Source organism: Chiroxiphia lanceolata, chromosome 28, assembly GCF_009829145.1.
Source record: "Chiroxiphia lanceolata isolate bChiLan1 chromosome 28, bChiLan1.pri, whole genome shotgun sequence".
Classification (NCBI taxonomy): Eukaryota; Metazoa; Chordata; class Aves; order Passeriformes; family Pipridae; genus Chiroxiphia; species Chiroxiphia lanceolata.
The window spans coordinates 125,871-145,788 of NC_045664.1; the positions used below are offsets into that span (position 1 = coordinate 125,871).

Here is a 19,918-nt window from a genome sequence, read left to right on the forward strand (position 1 = left end):
ACCCAGGCAGGAGGGAGCACCCCCGGGCACGTGGAGGAAGGCATTGGAGCAGTTGTTGCCCCGGGCTGAGGAGGGGGCACATGCACACCATGGGGCTGATAACAGGGACAGGAGCTGCCCCAGGTGTTGGGCCCCGATAACTACCCCCCTCCGCGAGGCTGTTTACAGCCCATCCCATGACACAGAGGGCACGTGGGGCTCTTATCATCGTTTCCAGTTCGCTCCCCGGGGCATGAGGCCAAGGTAGGCAGGGCCACGAGGCAGCAGCCACCCCAGCACCCTCACTCCCCAGAACCACAGGCACTGCTGGCATACGAAGGAAATCTTTATTGAGTCCGAGGTAGCAGCAGTGACGGGGCCAGAGGGCAGCCCCCAGGACCCCCGCGCAGGATGGTGTCCCCGAGCACGATGGCGTCTGCACCACTACAGCAATGGAGGCAAAGCTGAACACAGCACAGCCTGTGAAGGGGGTGCCCCACCACCCCCCAGCCCTCCCCTCACACGAAGGGCAAGGACCAACCTACATCCTTCCCCCAAGGAATCACTGCTGGAGGATCTTCATTAAAGTCATTAGAAGTGAAAAAGTGGCCCGCGGTAACTGCTAATCTACAGCTACAGCGGAGCAGAGGGGCCACCTGGGGGCATGTACAGCCAGGGTGGTGCACCCCCCACAATGTTAGCGCCAAGACATTTTATATTAAAAAAGATACTTCAGTGACAGCACTAGGCAGATATGGGGGAGCCCCACCCCACAGCAGGCAGCTTCGGTGGCTCCTGGAGGGAGGGCAGCAGTGGGAAGCAGGAGCAGTGGGAGCCCTGGTGCCCTCACACCTTCAGGACAGCAAACTTGAAGACAGCCATGATGGCAGCACTAATGAGGCCGGAGATGGGGACGGTGACAAACCAGGCCATGAAGATGTTGCGGAAGAGGCGCCAGTCCACTGCCTTCCTGGAGCGCAGCCAGCCCACTGAGACCACTGAGCCCACCTGCCAAAGGAACCAGAGCATGGCTCAGCACCGCAGTGAGGGTCTGCACCCACCTGACGTGCGCACCTTCACCTGACATGCACCCCACAGCCCTGGGTCCTGCTCCAGCCTGTAGGGACCTCACAGAGTGCAGGCAGGGAGTGAAGGGCAAGGAGCTGCCACTCCAGAGGGGTGTTAGGGACAGGGCCCTGCAGCACTTGGGTTCCCATGGCCTCTTGGCAGAGCCCAGGGGACCATGAAAGGCATTTTGTTTTCCCATCACCTTCCAAGTGTGCCAGGGATGCCCCCCCCCCCAGCCCAGGCAGCCGCTGCTGCCTCACATTGATATGCAAGCGGCACAGCCAGGAGCTGACAGTGGCTGGAGGCCCAGAGCGGGACCCCCCCACACAGCTTGGCCCTACGAGCACTAAGTTTTGGGGACGCTGAGCTCACACTGAGCCAGCACCATCTCCCCTGCCAACCCCCTACCTTGCAGTGAGTCGTGCTGATGGGGAGGCCAACATTGGAGGCAATCACCACCGTCAGCGCCGATGCCAGCTCGATGCTGAAGCCACTGCAGGGACAGAAAGCAGATGAGAACAGAACCAGACACCCCAAAACACCCAGTGGGCTCAGCTCAAGGTAGCACAGCAGTGTCAGCCCCTGGCTTGGCTCTCCAGACACTCAGACCAACCCCCTCCAGGATGCAGGGAGGTGTTGGAGACACACATGCCCCTGCTTCACCATCGAAACCCCTAAAAGAGAAGGGAGAGGGGCTCCTGGAACAGGATGCAGCTCTCAGGCTGCCTGGAGCCTCCCCTCTGCTTCACGGCACCCCTTACCTGGATGGTGTGATGGGAGTCAGGTCCTTCCCCATTGTCTGGATGACTCTCCTTCCCCAGACCCACAAGCCGATGCAAATCCCCGCACCCCCATAGAGCAGCAGCCAGATGGGAGTTGCCACCTTGGTAGCCACATCGCCCGTCTGATAGACCAGGTAGAGTGCGACCAGGGGCCCTATGGCATTGCTGGAAGAGAAAGAGGATCTGGTCTAGAGGGCCAGAGGCTGTTGGCAAGATGGAATATCCCTGGAAGTGTTCAAGGCCAGGCTGGACAGGGCTTGGATCAACCTGGTCTAGTGGAAGGTGTCCCTGCCCATGGCAGGGGGGTTGAAACAAGATGATCTTTAAGCTCCCTTCCAACCCAAACCATTCTGATTCCATGATTCTGTGGGCACTAGCCCCAGCCAGCAGCCCCCTCAGTTCCCGCTGACCCCACTGACCTGACATCATTGCCACCATGAGCAAAGGAGCCAAAGCAGGCCGTGAGGATCTGCAGGAACTGGAAGAGCAGGGACACCTCAGGCTTGTCCTGGTCATGCCACTCTTCAAGAGAGCTGCTGCTGCCCTTGCGGTCACTGACACCCAGCTCTGCCTGGGCCGTGTTCAGGTCCACATCTACAGCTGGGTGGGTGTCTGCCACTGCATTGCAATAGCTGGTGTAGCTGTCCATGCGGACTCTCTTCTTAGTATCCACCACAGACCAGCTCAGCCTCTCCCCCTCCTCGCCATCCTTGGCACGCAGCGAGTCCAGGGGCATGCCGCAAATGGCCATGGTGTAGGAGGTGTAGCTGTTATTGCGCCGCAGGGGCTTGTCCCCCGAGTCCCCCATGCAGTCCCCCATCTTGGCCAGGTGCAGTTTGTGCAGCAGCTCCTTGTAGAGGCCAGAGTCCTTGTGCACGGTGTGGTACTGGTACTGTCCACCTGAGCCCAGCTGGTGGCCCACTGCCTGGCTCAGGTGGACCAGGTTGCCATTGGGCAGCCGCACAGCTCCTGCCAGGGGGGGACAGCAGGTGGGGGGGTTAACACCCAGGGGTGCCTAGGGTGGGGGGAGTCCCACCACTCATATCACCCCCCACTACTCACCACTGTCAATGCTTGTCTCCTTCAGGTCGAGGCTGGGAAGCCTCTCCTGCTCTGGGGCCTCCTCCAGCTCCCCCAGGTTGAAGGAGACCATCCTCTCCTCCACCGCTGCCTGGGTAGGCATGGCCGATCCCACATCGGCAACAGGGCCCTTGGCATCGCTCAGGGGCACCTTGGCCTCCTCTTGCTCCTCCTTCGGGCCAACGTTCTTCTCCATCAAGGGGCTTTCAGACGGACTCGATTTGATCTCTCCTGTGAAGGGGGGCAGCTGCCATGAAACTCCTTCCCATCACTGAGCCCAGCTCCAGCAGCAAGCCCACACCCCTCACCACTCAGATTTATGGCAGCCAAATAAAATTAACAACTCCCCCTCCCATCCTGAACTTTGGAAGCTGCTGGGCAGTCACACCTTGTCCCAGGCACAACAGCCAAACCATCTAAGCCAGCTCATCCCCTATTTTTAGACCCCCCCCACCCACACGGGGTGTGGTAAACACCATTATGGGGCTTTTATGCCGGTAATGTCTAGGGCAGAGGTTCCTCTTTGGGCCATGTTTGTCCCATCCCCATGAGCCGTGGGATGCTCTGGACCCACTTCTGGAGTGGCTGTGACCCCTGAAGCTGAGAGAAGTTGCCCAGAAGAGCCCAGCTCCTCTGCTAGCCTGGCAGCTCCAGCCTGGGCTCCTCTCCAGCTTCCACTGGTGGGTGACAAACCCAAACAGGAGCCGGTCTCCACCTCTCAAAGACAGCCTGTTTTCCTGCCCCCCTCCTCCCCCCCCAGGAGGCAAACCAGCAGTGCTCAGCCCTGAAGCTGAGGCTGTTCCTCCCACTCTACCGGGAAAAGCATGTTTTCTCCAGGTGAAAACATGAGGTCAGCTCCTTCAGACAACAAATAAAACCACCTCCTTGTCACAAACATGACCATTTCCCAGTCACTTTGTTTGCCTCAAGGGCTGGGCTGTGGCATCAAAACCCTCATCCTGGAATTCAGTCCCTGCAGAGCTGTCTCCCTCTGCATGCCCACTTCCTCTCAGGGATGCTGTGGGCAGGGAGGGAGCCTGTCTGGCAGGCAGCAGAGACTGCCTTGCCTTGCAGGCAGGAGTTAAGCTGAACAGCTGGAAGATTGTCAAGAGCAGCCATAAAGCTGTTAGTCACACCCTAATTAGACCAGCACGACAAGGACACCGGTTATCCCCTCATCGCCAGCTCCTGAGGCCCCAGCCTGCACACACTATTGATATTCAGGACCACACGCGGCTGCTCAGGAGGCAGAGCTCGGGGCTGCTCCTTTGGATGCCTTTCAATAGAGTGGTTTGGGTTTTTTTGCTACAGGGAATTTCATCAGCTTTAAACTTGTGATCTGCATCAGCCGGGCCAAGGATTGCTCTGCATGTATGAGAGGATTAAAGGTTACAGACACGTTGTCTCCTGCCTTCTCTGTCCTCTATTAAAGTGGCACCAGCTTTATGACACTTCCCACAGCTCAAGGACAGATCACCCCGCAGATAAATTGGTCCCAGACGCAGATCAGCGGCACAACGGCTACGTTGAGGGTGTTTTGGGGTGCCTGGGTTGGGAGCAGGCAGGGTCCAGCATGGCAAGTGCCCCAGTGACTCAGAGCAGGTTAATCCCTGAGCAAAGATGAGGATCCTGCTAATAACAGCCCCACAGCTAATGGGATCTGCTGCTGGGAAGAGAAGTCAGCCAGAGTATGCCCTTCCCCAAGGATTGCAGAGGGATGCAGTACTTACGGTCAATTTTCTTCTTCATTCTCGGACATACAAAGAACCAGACGACGAGAGCACAGACAACAGCACTGCCCGCCGAAATTAGGAGGATACCCCACAGAGGAAGTTTGTCAAAGCCCAGCACTAGGAAATAAAACAACGTATCTTTGAAAACCTCCGGGCAAAATGCTCCTCAACATACGACTTTGCTTTTCCCAGGCACAGGGACTCCATCACCTGCAACAGCCCTGAGCTAATCCACCTGCCAGGGAGAAACGCTGCTGGGAAGGCACTGCTGACTGCACCAAGACCCCACCGAGCAACCCCCCAGGTCACATCCCCATCAGCTGCTGACCCACACACAACCCCCTTTCCCCAGCCAAACCCTGTGGGGAGCAGTGCATGCCCTGGGCTCCACACGGCCCTGGTCTCCTCACTTGCTGCAATGTCAAAGAAAAAAAACCCGCCTCCCAGTGCAGCTGCTGCAGCACGGGTGCCACTTCCCCACTCCGGAGAGGACACAGAGGCCTAGGCTACTCCCACTGGAGCCCACTGACCCCTCTGGATGCCAGGGAAGGCAGCTCTCCTGTTCCAGGAGTCACCAGGGATTTAAGTTTCATGGCATCTGAAGTGATACGTGACCCAGTTACGAGCATTCTCACAGGCAGCCTGACTTTGAGCAGAGGGCTGGCATCGTGTGGCCCTGGTCAGGGCATCAGGTGCTTGTGACCACCCAAACCCTAAATTTTTTCTGCAGGCAGTGACTTACTGCTCCTAAGGAACCCTAGCACTCCCAGCCACCTCACCCACGCACAGGGCTTCCTGCAAACCCTGTGCTTAAGAGACCCAGAGCTTGCCCAGCATTTAAGGGCTCAGGATAAACATGGATCCACCTTGAGGATGCCAAATGATTAAGTGATTCTGGAGCAGCTACAGTGCCCCCAGCACCATTGCAGCCCTGCCTTCTCCCCCATGCTGGAGAGCCTGGAGAAGGGGAAGCTGACATCCCTCCAAAAATTTTTCCAGTCACTGTTTACAAACCAACCCTACCAGAGCCAGCACCAACTGCCCACATCCCACCTCCAGCAGCTCCTCCACAACAGGAAACCCACGCTCACACCAAAAACAGCTCATGCCAAGTCACCCCCACAGACAAGAGGTAACGAAGTCCCCAGCTCCATGGCAAATCTGCCTGTCCCTGCTGAGCCCTCTCCTAGTCCTGCCTGTGACCTGTCCCCTACACAACAGCCAAACAGCATCTCAGTTTGGCTTTTCCAACTGAAGCCAAGACTCCTCAGCACAGGGGCCGTATCTTCTTGCCAGGGATAATTAGCTTGTTTTTAGGGACCAGGTGAATGAGGAGATGCAGCCCCCATCCCTGCTCCTAGCCCCACCAGCAGCAGCCCGAAGAGTCTCTTCAGCAGCCGCCAGGTACCTGAGCTTTAGCACAGGTAAGAGAAGGGAAGGGGAAGTCATATTATGAGCCAGTCCTGGGAAGTCTAAGGAGAAATGTCTGGAGGAGTTTAGTTTGAGCAGGTCTCTTTGGTTGGGCAACTACCTAGCCCAGACAGCGCAGGCCAGCCTGCCGCCTTCTGTAATTGGCACAGGCCAGCCGCCTTCTAGGAGATCTCAGCCCTGTAAAGCAAAAAAGGGGTAAATCGTGCATTTAATGGAGGCTTTAGAAAGAATTTCAAAAATTCACGTTCAAGTATTCTGCTGTGTACTTACAGGGCGCCCCAGTGTACATGATGGAGAAGAGGTTGATCCCCACAGTGCAGGCATAGAAGACGGGCAAAGCTCGCAGGCCATTGGGAACAGGATCTGCCTGGAAAACACAGATCAGTGCTGTGGAGAGGCAGACCAGGGGGCTGTGCAGCAGCCAAGGAGCAGCCCAGCATCAGACCCTTTCCAGAAGGGGTTTGTGCCCTCTGTCACCTGCCGATGGCAGCTCCTGCACATTCTGCCAGGAGCCAGAGCTCCCAACAGTCTTTAGGGAACAACACACAGCCAGACCCTCCACCAGCTGGGAGGGCAGGAGGTGGCAGAATACTGTGAGTCCCACAAGGCTCCCCAGGGAGCCAGGGCAGGCCCTGCTGAGGGTCCCAGCACTTCCAAACCTAGAGCATCTCATCTCTTCCTGGCTCCTGAACCCTTCCCCTGGCTCCCCAGCTTGCCACCTCCACCGGTGTTTTCCTTTTAACTACCCAGGCACTTTCAAAGCTTTTACCTCTTTCCAGCTGACTTGGACAAAATAAAAAGTCCATTACTCACAAAGCAGCTTATTTGACCACATACCTGCGCTGTAAGCCTCTTGCACCAGCAGCAGAAACATTTAATCCATGCTGCTGCCCAGCAGTCAGGGTCTGATATCAGAAAAAACACACTGAACCTTCCTGAATGCCAAGCAGCACAGAGCAACCGGACTGTTCAGCACCAGAATGGAGCGTGACAAGGCCAGCCCTGCTTTGGGAGGCCGGTTACACAAGATTACTGTGACAGTAGTGACGCTGAGCAGTTTTAAAGGGCTGCCAGTGATAAGATCTTAACATCTCTTGAACGAGAAATCATGAGAACTAAAACCTGAAGGAATTTAACCTCAGATATACAGAAGAAAATGCTGGAGTTCTCTGCATAGCTGGTAGGACACCCCTGCTCTGGGCTGACAGCATCCTGTACTCAGAAAGATGATGTCTAAGGCTGTCACCTTCTTTTCAAATACTTTGCATGTCCAATCCCTCTTCCTGGGTTTTCAACACTCCCCACAGTGGAAATGTGTCCCTGGAGCCAGCCCGAGCGCCCCTCACCTTCCTCAGCTGGAAGAAATGTGCTTTCCTCAGCCCCAGGGACAATTCTGTCCCTCCCAGCTAAGGAAAGCCGAGGCTGTGGGTCACTGCCTTCACCTGCAGCCTGTCCCAAGGGCAGGTCCAGCCTTGTACCAGGATTTTGGAAAAGCCCTGCTAGTAGCTCTGACCTTATCCGTTCTGGGCTACTTCACTACTACAAAATGGGACTGTTCCTGCTTAGGTCAAGCAAGACAATTCCCTTATTTCGGAGGAGGGAAGGTGATGCCACCGCACCCTCCAGTTCTGCTGTGTGGAGTGGCCACAGGTCCCATTTTCCCACCGCTTCAGCTCCCAAAGGGCTCCCCTGGTGCCAACACACAGACTCCAGGACGTGCCTAGAGAAACTCTGGTAACCATAAGCCAATCAATGAGTCTATCAAGAAAAGCCAAAAGCCCCAAAGTATCAGAATATGGGGCAGACAACCTTACCTTACAGAGGATGAACCTTTGGACGAGGAAGAACAGAATAGCAGACATGATGCCCGAAAGAAGGGGTGAGATGAACCAGGACAACACTAGGAAAGGAGAGGCACGATTAGCATCGTGCTGCTGGACACGCTAGCCCAGGGAGGCCATGCTAGGGTGGACTTACCAATCTTCAGCAGCTCAGACCACTTGACACCTTCTTGCCCCTGGGCCACCAGTGAGAAGCCAATGGTTGCTCCAACGATGCAGTGGGTACCAGAAATGGGAAGCTTCAAGAATGAAGCTATCAGCTGCCACACAGCAGATCCTGGAGAAGGAGGAGAAGCCTAGTAAGAAAGCCATCACTGAGGCACCCTGGGGCACGCTGTCTCCCCCATTGTGACGCCCCTGTTCCTTACCAAACATGGCACTGATCGAACCTGCCATCAGCAGCTCCTGGGTGGAATTGTACATCTCCACATCAATCAGTCCCTTCCTGATGGTCTCGCTGACCTTGGCTCCCAGCAGGACAGAGCCCACTGTCTCGAAGATGCTGGCCAGAATGCAGGCCTGCCGCAGGGTCACCACCCCCGAGCCCACGGCGGTCCCAAAGGAGTTGGCCACGTCGTTGGCACCGACAGAGAAGGCCAGGACGAAGGCGATGATAAAGCCCAGGATCAGCATCCAGAGGAAGCCGGCCATGGGGGGGGTCGGCACCGCGGGGGTCGGTTCCATGGTGGGTGCAGGGCGATAGGTTAATAACTTAGATATAAAATTAAATAGGGGGGGGTTGCTATAGGGCACGGGGGGGCTTCGACGTTCTACGGGCCCGCCGGCTGTGGGTGCTGGGGGCTGGGTGCCACGCCATGGTCTGCGCCGCTCTTCATCCTGCGGGAAAGACGGGAATCGGGGGGGGGGGGGGGAGAGGGGGGGGGGTGGGTGGTACCGGATACCGGACCTTCCCGCCGCCGGTAACGGCCGCTCCCGCGCGCGCCACCGCCCCCTCCCGCCGCCGCGTGTGTGTGTGTGGGAGGGGGGTGCGTGTGCGTGTGCGCGCGTGTGCCCGCGCCCGCCCAGCCACCGCCCGTCACCTCCGCTCACCGGCTGGGCGAGGCCGGGCCGCGCTGTCGGTGTCGATCCAGTGCCGCCGCCGCCGCCCCGCCGCTCGGGTCCGGTCCCGTTCGAATCGGCTCGGTTGGGTCCGGTCCGGTCGGGTCAGATCCCGTCCCGTCCGCCCCCGCTGCCCCAACTAGCGCGGCCGCACCGCCCGGCGCGCTTTAACACCGCCCCCGCCCCACGTGACCGCCGTCCCTCCCCTCTCGCCAGAGCGCGGCACCGCCCTCGTCGCCCATTGGCCCGCTGGTGGCGGAAAAGGGCGGAGCCGTGCCGCCATTGGGCAGCGCCGAGCACAGAGCGCGGGCCCGGCCTTGTCCCCCGCGCGGGCAGCGTGCCCGGGAACCACGTGCGCGCTCAGCGGCGCCCCCGGGGCGGGGGCACTGGCCCCGGCCCCGCACAGCCCGGCCCCGGCACAGCCCGACCCGGCAGCGGTACAGCCCAGCGCAGCACAGCCCAGCCCCGCCCCGCAGAGCCTGGCCCCTGCACAGCCCGACCTTACACAGCCCGACCCTACACAGCCCGGCACCGGTACTGCCCGGCACCGGCAGCAGTACAGTCCGGCCCCGCACAGTCCGGCCCTGCACAGCCCGGTCCCGCACAGTCTGGCCCCCGCGCAGGTCGGCACCGGCACAGCCCAGCTCCAGCACAGCCCAGCCCGGCGGTGTGCTGGCTCGGCTCTGGCAGAGCCCAGCACCGGTGGGGCACATTCTGGCGCAGGTGTGGGCTCTGCCTTGGCACCATTTGGCTCAGCCCAGTACGAGCGTGGGCTCTCCTAGGCTCGAGCACGGCCTGGCGCAGCTGTGGGCTTGGCTCTGGTGTGGCACAGGCACAGCCCAGCACGTTTGGAAGCCCAGGCTGGGCTCTAGCAGAGGCCGACACAGTTTGGGGTGGATGTGGGCTGCACTCCCATTTGGGTCTGTGTGGGTTTGGCCCACATCTGGCATGGCTCTGCTCAGCCCCAGCGTGACCAGCATGTGCCAGGCACAGCACTGGTGCTGCACTGGTCTGGAGGGGCACCAAGCTGCTGACTACCAGGCTGGCATTACAGTGTGGCTCAATCTCACTCCAGCTCTGAACTGGCATCACGCCTGTGCCAGCACTCTCTGGGACCAGCACCCAGCAGCAGCACCAGCCTAGGGCCACCCACTGGCCCAAGAGGCTCCCACCTTCCCCAGACCAGGTTTGTCCCTGGCAAAGATCACATGCAGGGACTGAAACCAGTACCCACCAGGACTGACCAAGACACCAGCACTCACAGCTGAGTGGGGGCAGCTTAGGGGGCCCTATGGTGTCCCAGCAAGTTCCCAGGAGGTCCTGTTGGGTCCCCTCAGCACCCCGAGCCTGGGTGGCACAACCAAGGGTGCACCCCAGTACCCAGCTGGTGCGCACCCCTCTGCAACATGTGTGCTTACATAGCCCCCACGTGCATATGCACATGCTGGGGGCAGATGTGTGCCCCAAGGGGGGGTGGGTGCCAGTGCCCATTCCCATCTTGTGGTGACCGTTGCCCAGCAGGAACCACGGCTCAGCGGGCAGAGCCCACAGGCAGCCCCAGGGCAGCAGGTCAGCCAGCACAGGAAGCCGGGCTGGGCAGCTGGGGGTTGTGCCCCTGCCACAGGCCAGTGGCTGGGGGCTGTTGCAGGCCATAGAGTCGCAGGGATGCTGGTGATGAGGGGTTGCAGGTGGCATAGGGTATGGGAGGAAGTGGCCAGAGTGCCCCAGCCCTGCTGCCTCGCTGCCCCTGCGTCACCCGGCCAGAGTCCGTCCCATGTCCCCAGGGGCCCTGTGCCCAGGGCCACGTGAAGCACCAGGCGCATAGAGCCACAGCACAGCCTAGGCTGGGCCTGGGGGGCGAGGAGAGGCATGTACTTGGAGCCTGGGGACCCCCTGCCCCTCTCAGCCTGACAAAGCAGTAGCAGGGGCCAACCCCACACCCTTACCCTGTCCCCACCCTGCATTCCTGTCACCCCTGGGTGGCTTCATCTGCTCTAGATGTGTGAATTGGTGGGGAAACTGAGGCAGGAGTCCCTGGATGAAGCTGGGCCTCCAGGGATCCAGGTGTGTCTGCACTCCTACTTAGGCAGAGGCAGCCCTGGGGGGCAGTACCAGGCACAAGGGCTGCAGCACCACACGTGGGGCACAGCACTTGAGCATGTGGGGTGCAGCACACGTGGGGCGCAGCACAAAGGATGCGGGTTTGTGGCTGGGTGTGGAGGGGTGCAGCACTGAGCACAGAGAGCGCAGCACTGAGCAGAAGGGGATGCAAAGCCTGGCACATGGGGAGCAGTGTTGATCACACGGGGTGCAGCACTGAGCAGATGGGGTGCAGAGTCAAGTATGTGCTGGGAAGGAGCAGGCTGGGGGGCTCTTGGAGTTGCTCCCATGCCAATACGCTGCAGGTCTCCAGCACTGGAGGGGACCCTTGGACCTCTGTCAGCTCCACTTTAACAGCTCCCTCCAAGCAGTGGGACTGTGACATTGAAGGCATTTAAGGTAGTGGGGCAGCACTCCAGGAGCTGGGTGGGAAACACCCCAGGTGCTGCACCAGCCTGTGGCCATCTCACCTACAGACCTGCAGGCTCCATCCCCCCTCCCAGTAACAGCAGTAGTCTGTAACTCCTGCATGGGATACATCAGCAGTGCAGGTGTTTGAGACTGTGGAGCCTTTGATGGGAGCTGAGCCTTCTCTGAAATCTGCCTGCTTGGCACTCCCAGTCCCTGCAGGTGCCCTGATGTTCAATGGCATCACTGGACACCCCAACACTCGCTGGCACACTGTGGACCCCTAAGTGTCACCAGCACGCTCCAGAAACCCTCAGCATCCCAGTGCTCAGCTGCCCTCCCACCCTGGCTCTGCTCCTGACTGATCCTCTTATTTCTCATTGTTCTACTGAATTGTTAATTGGTAATAAATTAAAATTATTTTCTCTGAGTCAAGTGTTTTGCCCATGACTTAACCGCTGAATGATTTCCCTGTCCTTACCTTGCCCCAAAAGCAGTTCCACCGCTCACACCTCTGTCACACATGCCCTTGTTGTCCTCTCCTGCACATCCAGAGCACACCACTTCCTCTCTGAGGTTGCTCTGGCCCCTTGGCCAGCTCGCAGCTCCCCTCCTTCCCCAGTGCCTATTCACACCTCTTCCTTCCATGTCCACTCTGACCCTCCATTTCTCCCTTGTTCATGCTCAGATCCCTTTTATTCACCAATCTGGATCTCTTACATCTCCTCCCTCTCCTCTTGGGATGCTCAGCATCCCTTCCTTTCCTCCATCCATGCTGGCATCTCCTCCATGGACCCCTGCCCTTGCCACGGACCAAGGGGTCTCTGCTTGACCCTCTGCCAATCCTTTCCCCTCCCAGGACAATGGCTCTGGTCACCTCCTCACACTCCTGTTCCTCTTGCCCTGTGGCACGAGAGGAGTGAGATGAATAGAATCACAGAATCATTTGGGTTGGAAAAGCCCTCTGAGACCTTTGAGTCCAACTGTTCCCCCAGCACTGCCAAGGCCATCCCTGACCTATGGCCCCAAGTGCCACATCTACATGTCTGTTAAATCTCCTCAGGGCTGGGGACTCCACCAACCAATGTTATCAGAGTGGAGCCTTCTCCACAAGCCCAATAGATACCCAGAGGTGTCCATGTGCACACAGGGGAGAGCAAGATGTCCTGCCCACTTCCCACAGGTCCCGTTCCTGGTGGAGGAACCACAGCCTGAAGGGATGGGCTCCCCACGTTCCTCCTCCTCCACTTTTCCTGGCTGCTCTGTGTGTCTCCAGCCTTGCCAGAATCTTTCATGTTTGTGGGGACAAGAGGCAACAATGGCAGGGAATGATCCCCTCTGGGCTCTGGCTGAGCCCCAGCCTCTGTCCAGGGACCTCTGCAGCCCTGCATGGTATCACCCAGGTGTCCCTTTAGCACTGCCAAAGTGGGGGTGGCTGGGTGCACAGGGATAAGGAGAGCAGGTCAGGGATGCCATCACAGGCAATGCCAACCAAAAGGCCCCAGAGCCCTCTAGTGCCACTGCCACAGTCCTCTGGCAAGAGTTTAGAATTTTGGCAGAAAACAAACCCCCTTGTGTTCCAGCTGGTCCTGAGAGGTCAGAGGGGCTGGGGGCAGCTGGGCTAAATTTCAGAATCAGGCATTGTAAGTCTGTTCATGAGAACTTCCATGATCCGGATTGACAAATAGTTGGGTTTATCAAAGCAACAGGAAAGCAGGTTCAGAATAAATGCACAAACAACAGAATGTTAATATGTTGTGACAGAAGGTATGAACAGAAATATCTCTATCTCTCTCTCTTTACATATATATATATATATATATATATGTATATACACACATGAGTAAATATTCCTGGGTCTGTGCATTGCCAGAGGCTGGGAAACACTCGGTGCCTGTTCTGGACAGAGCCAGACATGGAGTCCCTGTGGCTGAGCTCCATGGGGGATGCCTCTGCAGGCAGCTGCCCTTTCCTGGTGTTCCAGTAAGCTGGGATGAAAAAAGCCCTGCCAAGGTCTGTGCCAGCTCCCTCACCTGACTCCTTTCCTTGCCATATGTGCCCCCCTGCATGGGAGACCCCCACCACATGCTGTGTGCTGGTGAATCACTGGCAAAGGTATTAGTGAAAACAAACTTGAATCACAGAATCACATTATGAGTAAGGTTGGAAGGGACCACAGTGGGGTCATCTCGTCCTACCTCCCTGCTCAAGCAGAGTCATCCCAGAGCACATGGTACAGGATTGTGTCCAGATGGTTCTGGAATATCACCAGTAAGGGAGTCTCCGCAACCTTTGCAGTCTATTCCAGTGCATGGTCACCGGCACAGAAAAGTTCTTCCTCACGTTTAGGTGGAATTAATATGAGTTTCCAAAAACACAACAAAGTGCGATGGCCAGGGTCACTGTTGCTTATGGAATGGATAATACATATAGTGAAAATCAAATCAGAAACAGTTAGAATCAGTGGCAAGTTAGATTCCATCAGTACCCAGGGGACCCCCAGGCCTCGCAGTGGCACCCATAGGAATTTGCTGCCAGTACAACCCAGTCGATTGTGCTGCTGATCTTTATTTAAACGCTCCTGCAAATATTCTGCTGGCTTCTGCCCGGCTGTTGGGGTGCTCAGAGCCGGCTCTTGAAGCTGCGAGGCGCCTGCGGAGAGAGGAAGCTGCTGAGGCCCCGCCATGGCCGGGGGTGCAGGGTGGGTGTGAGGGCGCGGAGCAGCACTGGGTGCCCCTAGGGGTGTGGGTACCCGGCTGCACAGGGGAGCTGTGGGCACAGAGAGCTCTGGGCAGAAAACGGGGCACCAGCTCACAGCACAAATCTCTGCCGAGTTTGGGCAGTGGCAAACTGGGCACCCAGAGCACCTTAGCTCGGAAAACCCCATGGCTACTCTGGCTGATAGCAGCCATCCAATACCAGTTTGGCAACTCCCCCCAGGCCCACCAACTCACCTTCTCCTCTTCCTCCACAAGTGGAATACACAATACAATGCCATCCCCAGGAGAATTGAGCCCAGGACAGCCACGATGCCTTCTATGCAGTACGTCTGGAAGGTATCAGCACCCACAGAGTTTGGGTCTGCCCTGCCCACCACAGCGTTTGGATCTGTCCTGCCATCCACAGTGTTTGGGTCTGTCCTGCCATCAACAGCATTTGGATCTGCCCTGCCCACCACAGCAATTGGGTCTGTCCTGCCATCCACAAGGTTTGAGTCTGCCCTGCCCACCACAGTGCTGGTGAATCTTCTGCCATCCACGGCGCTGTTGAGGCTGAGGCTGTTCACACCTGGAGGAACAATTGTGCACATCAATGTGCCCTGACATTGCCAGAAAATGTTCTTTCCCACTTTGTCGGCATGTCTGAATGAGGGAATATCCTGGGTGGCAACATTTCTGTGGCTTCAGTAGAAGCCAAGGAAAGTCCCAAAGGCCTTGCAAGTCCATGCTCTCCAGAGCCTCTCTCTCTCTCTCTCTCTCTCTCCTCTCGGCTTCACTTGGGCTCTGGAGTGGCCGGAGTCCAGTTCTCCCAGTGTCTGTCTTTGCTCCCCGTTCCTGAGGATCCTTCACATTTGTCCACAGTTGTTCTTGCACTCTGGCCAGGGATGGTCTGACTGGGGCAGCCGTAGCCCCTGGGACTCAGCTGGAGCCACAACTGGCAGCAGAGATTCTGGACCATCCTTGCAGCTTGCCAACACCTGCAGGGTCCCTGCAGTGAGGCTCTGAGGTGTGGGCTGGGGAGGCTATGGCATGTCCCTACATTTATCCAAAACCTCTGCTGCCCCACTGTGCCGGTTAGGAGTGACCTGTACCCACCTCGTGCTATCGTCTTCAGCTGTCCAAGGATTTCATGTAGCACTTTGGATGTGTCCTGGGAAGATTGTCCCCTTCCGTCTTGATACTCTGGACCTTAATGGAAAGAACAAAGTTACATTTCTGCCCCAGCAAACCCTGGAAGCAGCACTCAGGCTGTGCAGTCAGTTAGGACTGACCCGTGACCCTCTCCAGCGCAGGGTCCAGCCAAGAAGCAGGAAAAGCCCTTCCTGTGTCCACAGCTGCAACCAGACCCCCCATGAGGAGCTCCCATCACACCTTGGGGCACCCTCTGTCCTGACCGAATAGCAGAACGGGGGAGGGGATCATGGAACAACATGGTACACCCAGGCTTTGCTCCCCATTCCTGTGGATCCTTCCCATCTGTCCACAATTTCTCTTGCAGGCGCTCACCTTCCCTTTCCAGGCTTGGTGGGTGCTGCCTTGATGGACGCTCTCTCCGACCCTGGGGTCACCCAGCGTCACCACCCCAGCTCTCCCTCCCCAGCCCAGCACCCACACTCTGAGGGGACACACTCAGGCCCTCAGGAGACACCCGAACCTCGCTCTCCCTCGCTGCCCTTTCTCCAGCATGGGCAGCGCTTGCCTGCTCCCAGTTTTCAGGTCTTGTCTCCCATGTATGGCCCCTGGCAGGACTGCCCAGTGCCTGGATAATTTGGAAAACATTCCTCCAGCCCAGAGTGGGGGCCTTCCCCAGGACTGGCCAGAACTGCCAAGGATCAGGGAAAGGTAAAGCCTCAGTGTGGGTCAGGCACAGAGGCTGCAGGAGGACGGTGCAGGGTCCCCCCAAGCTGTGCTGGACCTATCGGTGCAGCCCTTTGGACCCCAGTTCCCAGGAGGGATCCCCTCTGTTGTGCCAGGGCCTCCAGGGCCATTCCTCGTGGGCATCTGCCAGAGTTGGGGCCTGGCCCTGGCCTGCCCACCTACCCACTGCCCACGGTCGCCATGGAGCAGCCCCGATACCTCCGGCTGGCAGGGCCACCAGGAGGAGGATGAAGGCCAGGGCCCACCACGCCCGCACCATGCTGTCACTGCTGTCACTGCTGCTGCTGGAGCGGTGCCTGCAGCACCCACCCTGCACTGCACACCATGGCTTGGCCTTATGACCTCATGGGGGGCTTTGTGACCTCGCAGGGTCTTCTACCGGCAACATTCCCCTCCCCAAGGGAGGCTGTAGCAGGGAGATTGCCAAAACTGAAACCAGTACACCGTTGAAAGCTCAACAAAACAATATTTATTACAAAGAAGTAGCCAGCAAAACAAGAAGCCGAGAGACAGGAAAGAGAAGGGAAACAAGCCCCCAAGACAACCCCCCACTCACTCAGGTGTTACCAATGAGGTTGTCTAACCAACCCCAGAATGTTTAGAATTCCCCATAGCAGAATTTGCATTCTCGGAGTATTGGCAGGCTCACGAGATAGCGGGCGTCCCCACAAAAGACAACGTTGCCCATGTAAAGCTTGAATCTGCTCCCAGGAAGAGCTATCTGCTCTTTATACAATTAACCTGTGACATCTACCTGGACAGGTGTGGCCAGCACCGCCCAGCCAGAGGTCCTTGGTCCCTTCCCCCTGATGTAAGTGGTGCCCCTTCTGCGCATGCGTGTGTACACATGGAGGCTCTTTTCTAAATGAGTTGGGGGGCTTCCTTCCTCATCCTCCTCGTCACTTTCTCCTTCAAATAGCCAGTCACCAATTAATTTCAGTTTATACAGGATGCTTCCTTCAAGGACGAAGTTCTCGTTTATCAGTGCTTGTTTTCACATAAATTGGCAGGAAAAGAACAGACTCTCGCAGGTGGCTGGGCCAAACACAGACCGAAAGTAAGAGCATCTAATTAAGCACAAATGCAGAGGCCCAAACATTCCGCAGCTGCCAGTGACAGATCAAGCAGGCACAGCCCTTCCCTGGTGCCAAAAGGCTCTCTGGGGAGCTGCTTTAGAAAATTCTGCAGACTACCTGGGACTTCACCTGTCTCCAGAGCAAACCTCAATGCTCCTGGAGCTGCCTAGGAGTGTCAGGCAGCTGCCAGCACAGACCCGCCCCAAACATGGACCAAATGCCTCGTGAAGCTCCCTTGGAGGAGTTGGGAGCTGACACCCTTCGTGCCCCACATTGGGCACCAAAAGGACTGTCCTGGTTTAACCCCAGCTGGCAACCAAGCACCACGAAGCTGCTCATTCACTTTGCCCTTGATGGGGTGGGGAGGGAACTCAGGAAAGTGAATAAAATAGACCTGGTGGGCTAAGAGCAGTTTAATAATTGAAACAAAGTACACTATAATAATAATAATAATAATAATAATAATAATAATAATAATAATAATAATAATAATAAAGAAGAAGAGAGTGAGAGAGGGAAAGAATACTCAAGAAAACAAGTGATGTAGATTACAATTGCTCACCACCTGCTGACCAATGCCAAGCCAGTCCCCAAACCCTGACTGGTCTCCCATTCCAGATAACTTCTCCACTTTATATACTGGGTGTGACATTCTGTGATGTGGAGTGTCCCCTTGGCCAGTTCGGGGGAGCTGTCCCAGCCATGCTCCCTCCCAGATTTTAGGGCACATCTTCCCAGGCAGAGCATGAGACACGGAAAAGTCCTTGGCTCAGAGCAAGCAGCTCTTTGGGGCCACCTCTCCCTTCTCCTCCCTGATTTGCTGCCCTGTTCCAATGGCCCAGCAGCTCCCACTGTGGGAACTCCTTGGCCACCAGCTCCCCATGTGCCTGGCAAAAAGCTGGGGGACATCAGCAACGGGAGCTGGCTCAGCGGGTGTCCCAAAGGTTCCCCCTGGCCCAGCACAGCTCCCACTCATCCAGGTCTGGGGGACTCCATGTAACTGCTTCTTCAACCCTCAGAGCTTCTGCCTCCACTGGACCAGCACCAACTCAACCTCTGCTGGTCACCTCCATACTGGGCCATGGTGCCACTGCCCTGGGGGGCCTCAGGAGCTGCCCAGACCAGAGAGGTCCATCACGACACCTCACTGCCTACCAAAGGAGTGCGAAAGAGTGCAGTGGCCACCGTGCCTGGGGACCCCGCTGGCAGCAGCACAGAGGGGACAGCAGTGCCCCCAGCCCGCACAGTGTTGTTGATATTCCTCATGGCCACCATCATAGAGGCCTCCCCAGGCAGCCTCATCTGCCAGGGCAGCCACATCCTCCTCAGGGATGAACACTGTCCAAGGACATGCTTTGGGATTGCCCCCTGGTTGGACAGGATGACTTCAGCAGTGTCCCCAAGGCTTGGGACCCTGAAGCCATCCTCCACAGAGACACTGGCTTGCTCTTGCTGCTGGCAGAGTTGCTCAGTCCCACTGTGGGACTCCACAGTGCACCACAGTCTGAGAGCACCACAAGAGCACCACAGTCCTGAGCCTGGAGCAAGTCACCACTGGCAGGATGGGGCCCTGGGAGCTGTGGTGGAGTGCAGGGATGGACCCACCACCATCCCAGCCTGCCATGTCCCAGCCTGGCAGGGGCCACATGAAAAGTGGGGGGAGAAGCAGAAGAGCACCAGGCCAAACCTCCCCCTCAGCAAGTGCCAGGTTCTGACAGCCAGCACTGAGGGGGATGGTGGTGGGTGGGAGGTATGGGTATATTTGAGAGTGGAGTGGTGATAGATTCTAACTTTATGAAACATTTACTCCTGGGTGTGTTCCACCAAAAGCCATTTTTCCAAGTTGCTTTGTGCAGGAGGGGGAGGGAGCACTGGGGGCACTGTAAAATAGCACCCAGCAAGTACAAAAGCCACGTTGACTCCCAGATTAGAACCAGCCCCGAGCACTGAGCTGCCCCCAGGGCTGAGGCATGGCCAGCAGGGACTGCGGTGGTGGGGGGTGACTGCCCTGTCCCCTTCCTTGGAGGAAGCAGCCAGGCCTGACAGGTCCGTGCAAGACTCCTGGACATGGCCCCACGCAGAAAGGAGCATGGAGCCCCTGGGACAAGGGCAGACGGGGGGGAACAGGGCTGGGGATGGACACACGCAACAAGGGATACAATACCTTCACCTTGAGCGTGAGCAGCGTTCCCTGAAGTGCGGATGGGCTTGGTGCAAAGCCCTTCAAAGCCTCGGGGCAACCATGCCCTGCCTTGGGTGTCCCTACGCTTGGCTCTACAGCTCGGCTGTGCCATGCAGCCAGAGCCAAATCACCCCAAGAGTGGCAAGGGATCAGCCAAAGGCCAGGCAGGAACCCTCCTCCCCTGGTCTGGCTGAATTGGTGAGAAGTGGGGGAATAAGAAGAAAAAAATCATGGCACTGACGAGACAGTGCCTTGAGTCTTCATCTCTCTTGGTTGCCCATTTCCCATCCAAAGTCTGGACCCCATCCCAGCTCTGGACCCTGGGAAGGTGCAATGCCATTGGCATCAATCTCCCCTCACACACTGACCCGCTCAGAGCATCATCCTTGCCCCAAGGCTCCTGTCCCTATAGCAGCTGCAGGGGCCGTGCGGTTCCTCTGCCTGAGAGACCGAGAGACAGGGGAAAGAGGAAAAGCCCAGAACTTCAGTGTTGGTTGAACAAAAGTTAACCTTGGATGCTGCCAAGGTGCATCCCAGAGCTCTGAGGGAACTGGCTGATGGAGTTTCCAGGCCACTCTCTG

At 57.5% G+C, this 19,918-nt stretch overlaps 2 protein-coding genes across 4 annotated transcripts; both read right to left on the reverse strand.

The window, feature by feature from the left end:
• Positions 1–307: 307 nt before the first annotated feature.
• Positions 308–9,180, reverse strand: SLC20A1 (solute carrier family 20 member 1). The gene is made up of 11 exons (XM_032712668.1): positions 8,965–9,180; positions 8,283–8,751; positions 8,051–8,191; positions 7,888–7,973; positions 6,344–6,440; positions 4,640–4,759; positions 2,892–3,140; positions 2,249–2,798; positions 1,809–1,994; positions 1,456–1,540; positions 308–987 (listed from the first exon to the last, which is right to left on the reverse strand). Exons 2-11 carry the CDS (start codon positions 8,596–8,598, stop codon positions 826–828), a joined length of 1,992 nt encoding a protein of 663 aa, XP_032568559.1. The 5' UTR covers positions 8,599–8,751; positions 8,965–9,180; the 3' UTR covers positions 308–825.
• A 4,600-nt stretch (positions 9,181–13,780) lies between these two features.
• On the reverse strand, positions 13,781–16,416 carry LOC116799585. Of its 3 annotated transcripts, none has more exons than XM_032712830.1 (4): positions 16,278–16,416; positions 15,297–15,389; positions 14,436–14,769; positions 14,030–14,133 (listed from the first exon to the last, which is right to left on the reverse strand). In XM_032712830.1, the coding sequence occupies exons 1-4, from the start codon at positions 16,336–16,338 to the stop codon at positions 14,049–14,051; spliced, it is 573 nt and encodes a 190-aa protein (XP_032568721.1). In that variant the 5' UTR covers positions 16,339–16,416; the 3' UTR covers positions 14,030–14,048. The 3 variants fall into 3 exon arrangements, with proteins under 3 accessions (XP_032568722.1, XP_032568721.1, XP_032568720.1); XM_032712829.1 differs by having other exon boundaries at positions 16,242–16,416; XM_032712831.1 differs by lacking the exon at positions 14,436–14,769 and having other exon boundaries at positions 13,781–14,133.
• Between the last annotated feature and the right edge of the window lie 3,502 nt (positions 16,417–19,918).

Excerpts from the sequence above, each read along its gene's own strand:
- LOC116799585 (XM_032712829.1), bottom strand. The coding sequence starts at position 16,338 with ATGGTGCGGGCGTGGTGGGCCCTGGCCTTCATCCTCCTCCTGGTGGCC. Across the intron at positions 15,390-16,241 it reads ATGGCGACCGTGGGCAGTGG|GTCCAGAGTATCAAGACGGA; the intron begins GTAGGTGGGCAG and ends CTTTCCATTAAG. Across the intron at positions 14,134-14,435 it reads TTGTGGAGGAAGAGGAGAAG|GCGCCTCGCAGCTTCAAGAG; the intron begins GTGAGTTGGTGG and ends CTCTCTCCGCAG.
- SLC20A1 (XM_032712668.1), bottom strand. The coding sequence starts at position 8,598 with ATGGAACCGACCCCCGCGGTGCCGACCCCCCCCATGGCCGGCTTCCTC. Across the intron at positions 7,974-8,050 it reads GTCTGAGCTGCTGAAGATTG|TGTTGTCCTGGTTCATCTCA; the intron begins GTAAGTCCACCC and ends CTCCTTTCCTAG. Across the intron at positions 988-1,455 it reads TCAGCACGACTCACTGCAAG|GTGGGCTCAGTGGTCTCAGT; the intron begins GTAGGGGGTTGG and ends TTCCTTTGGCAG.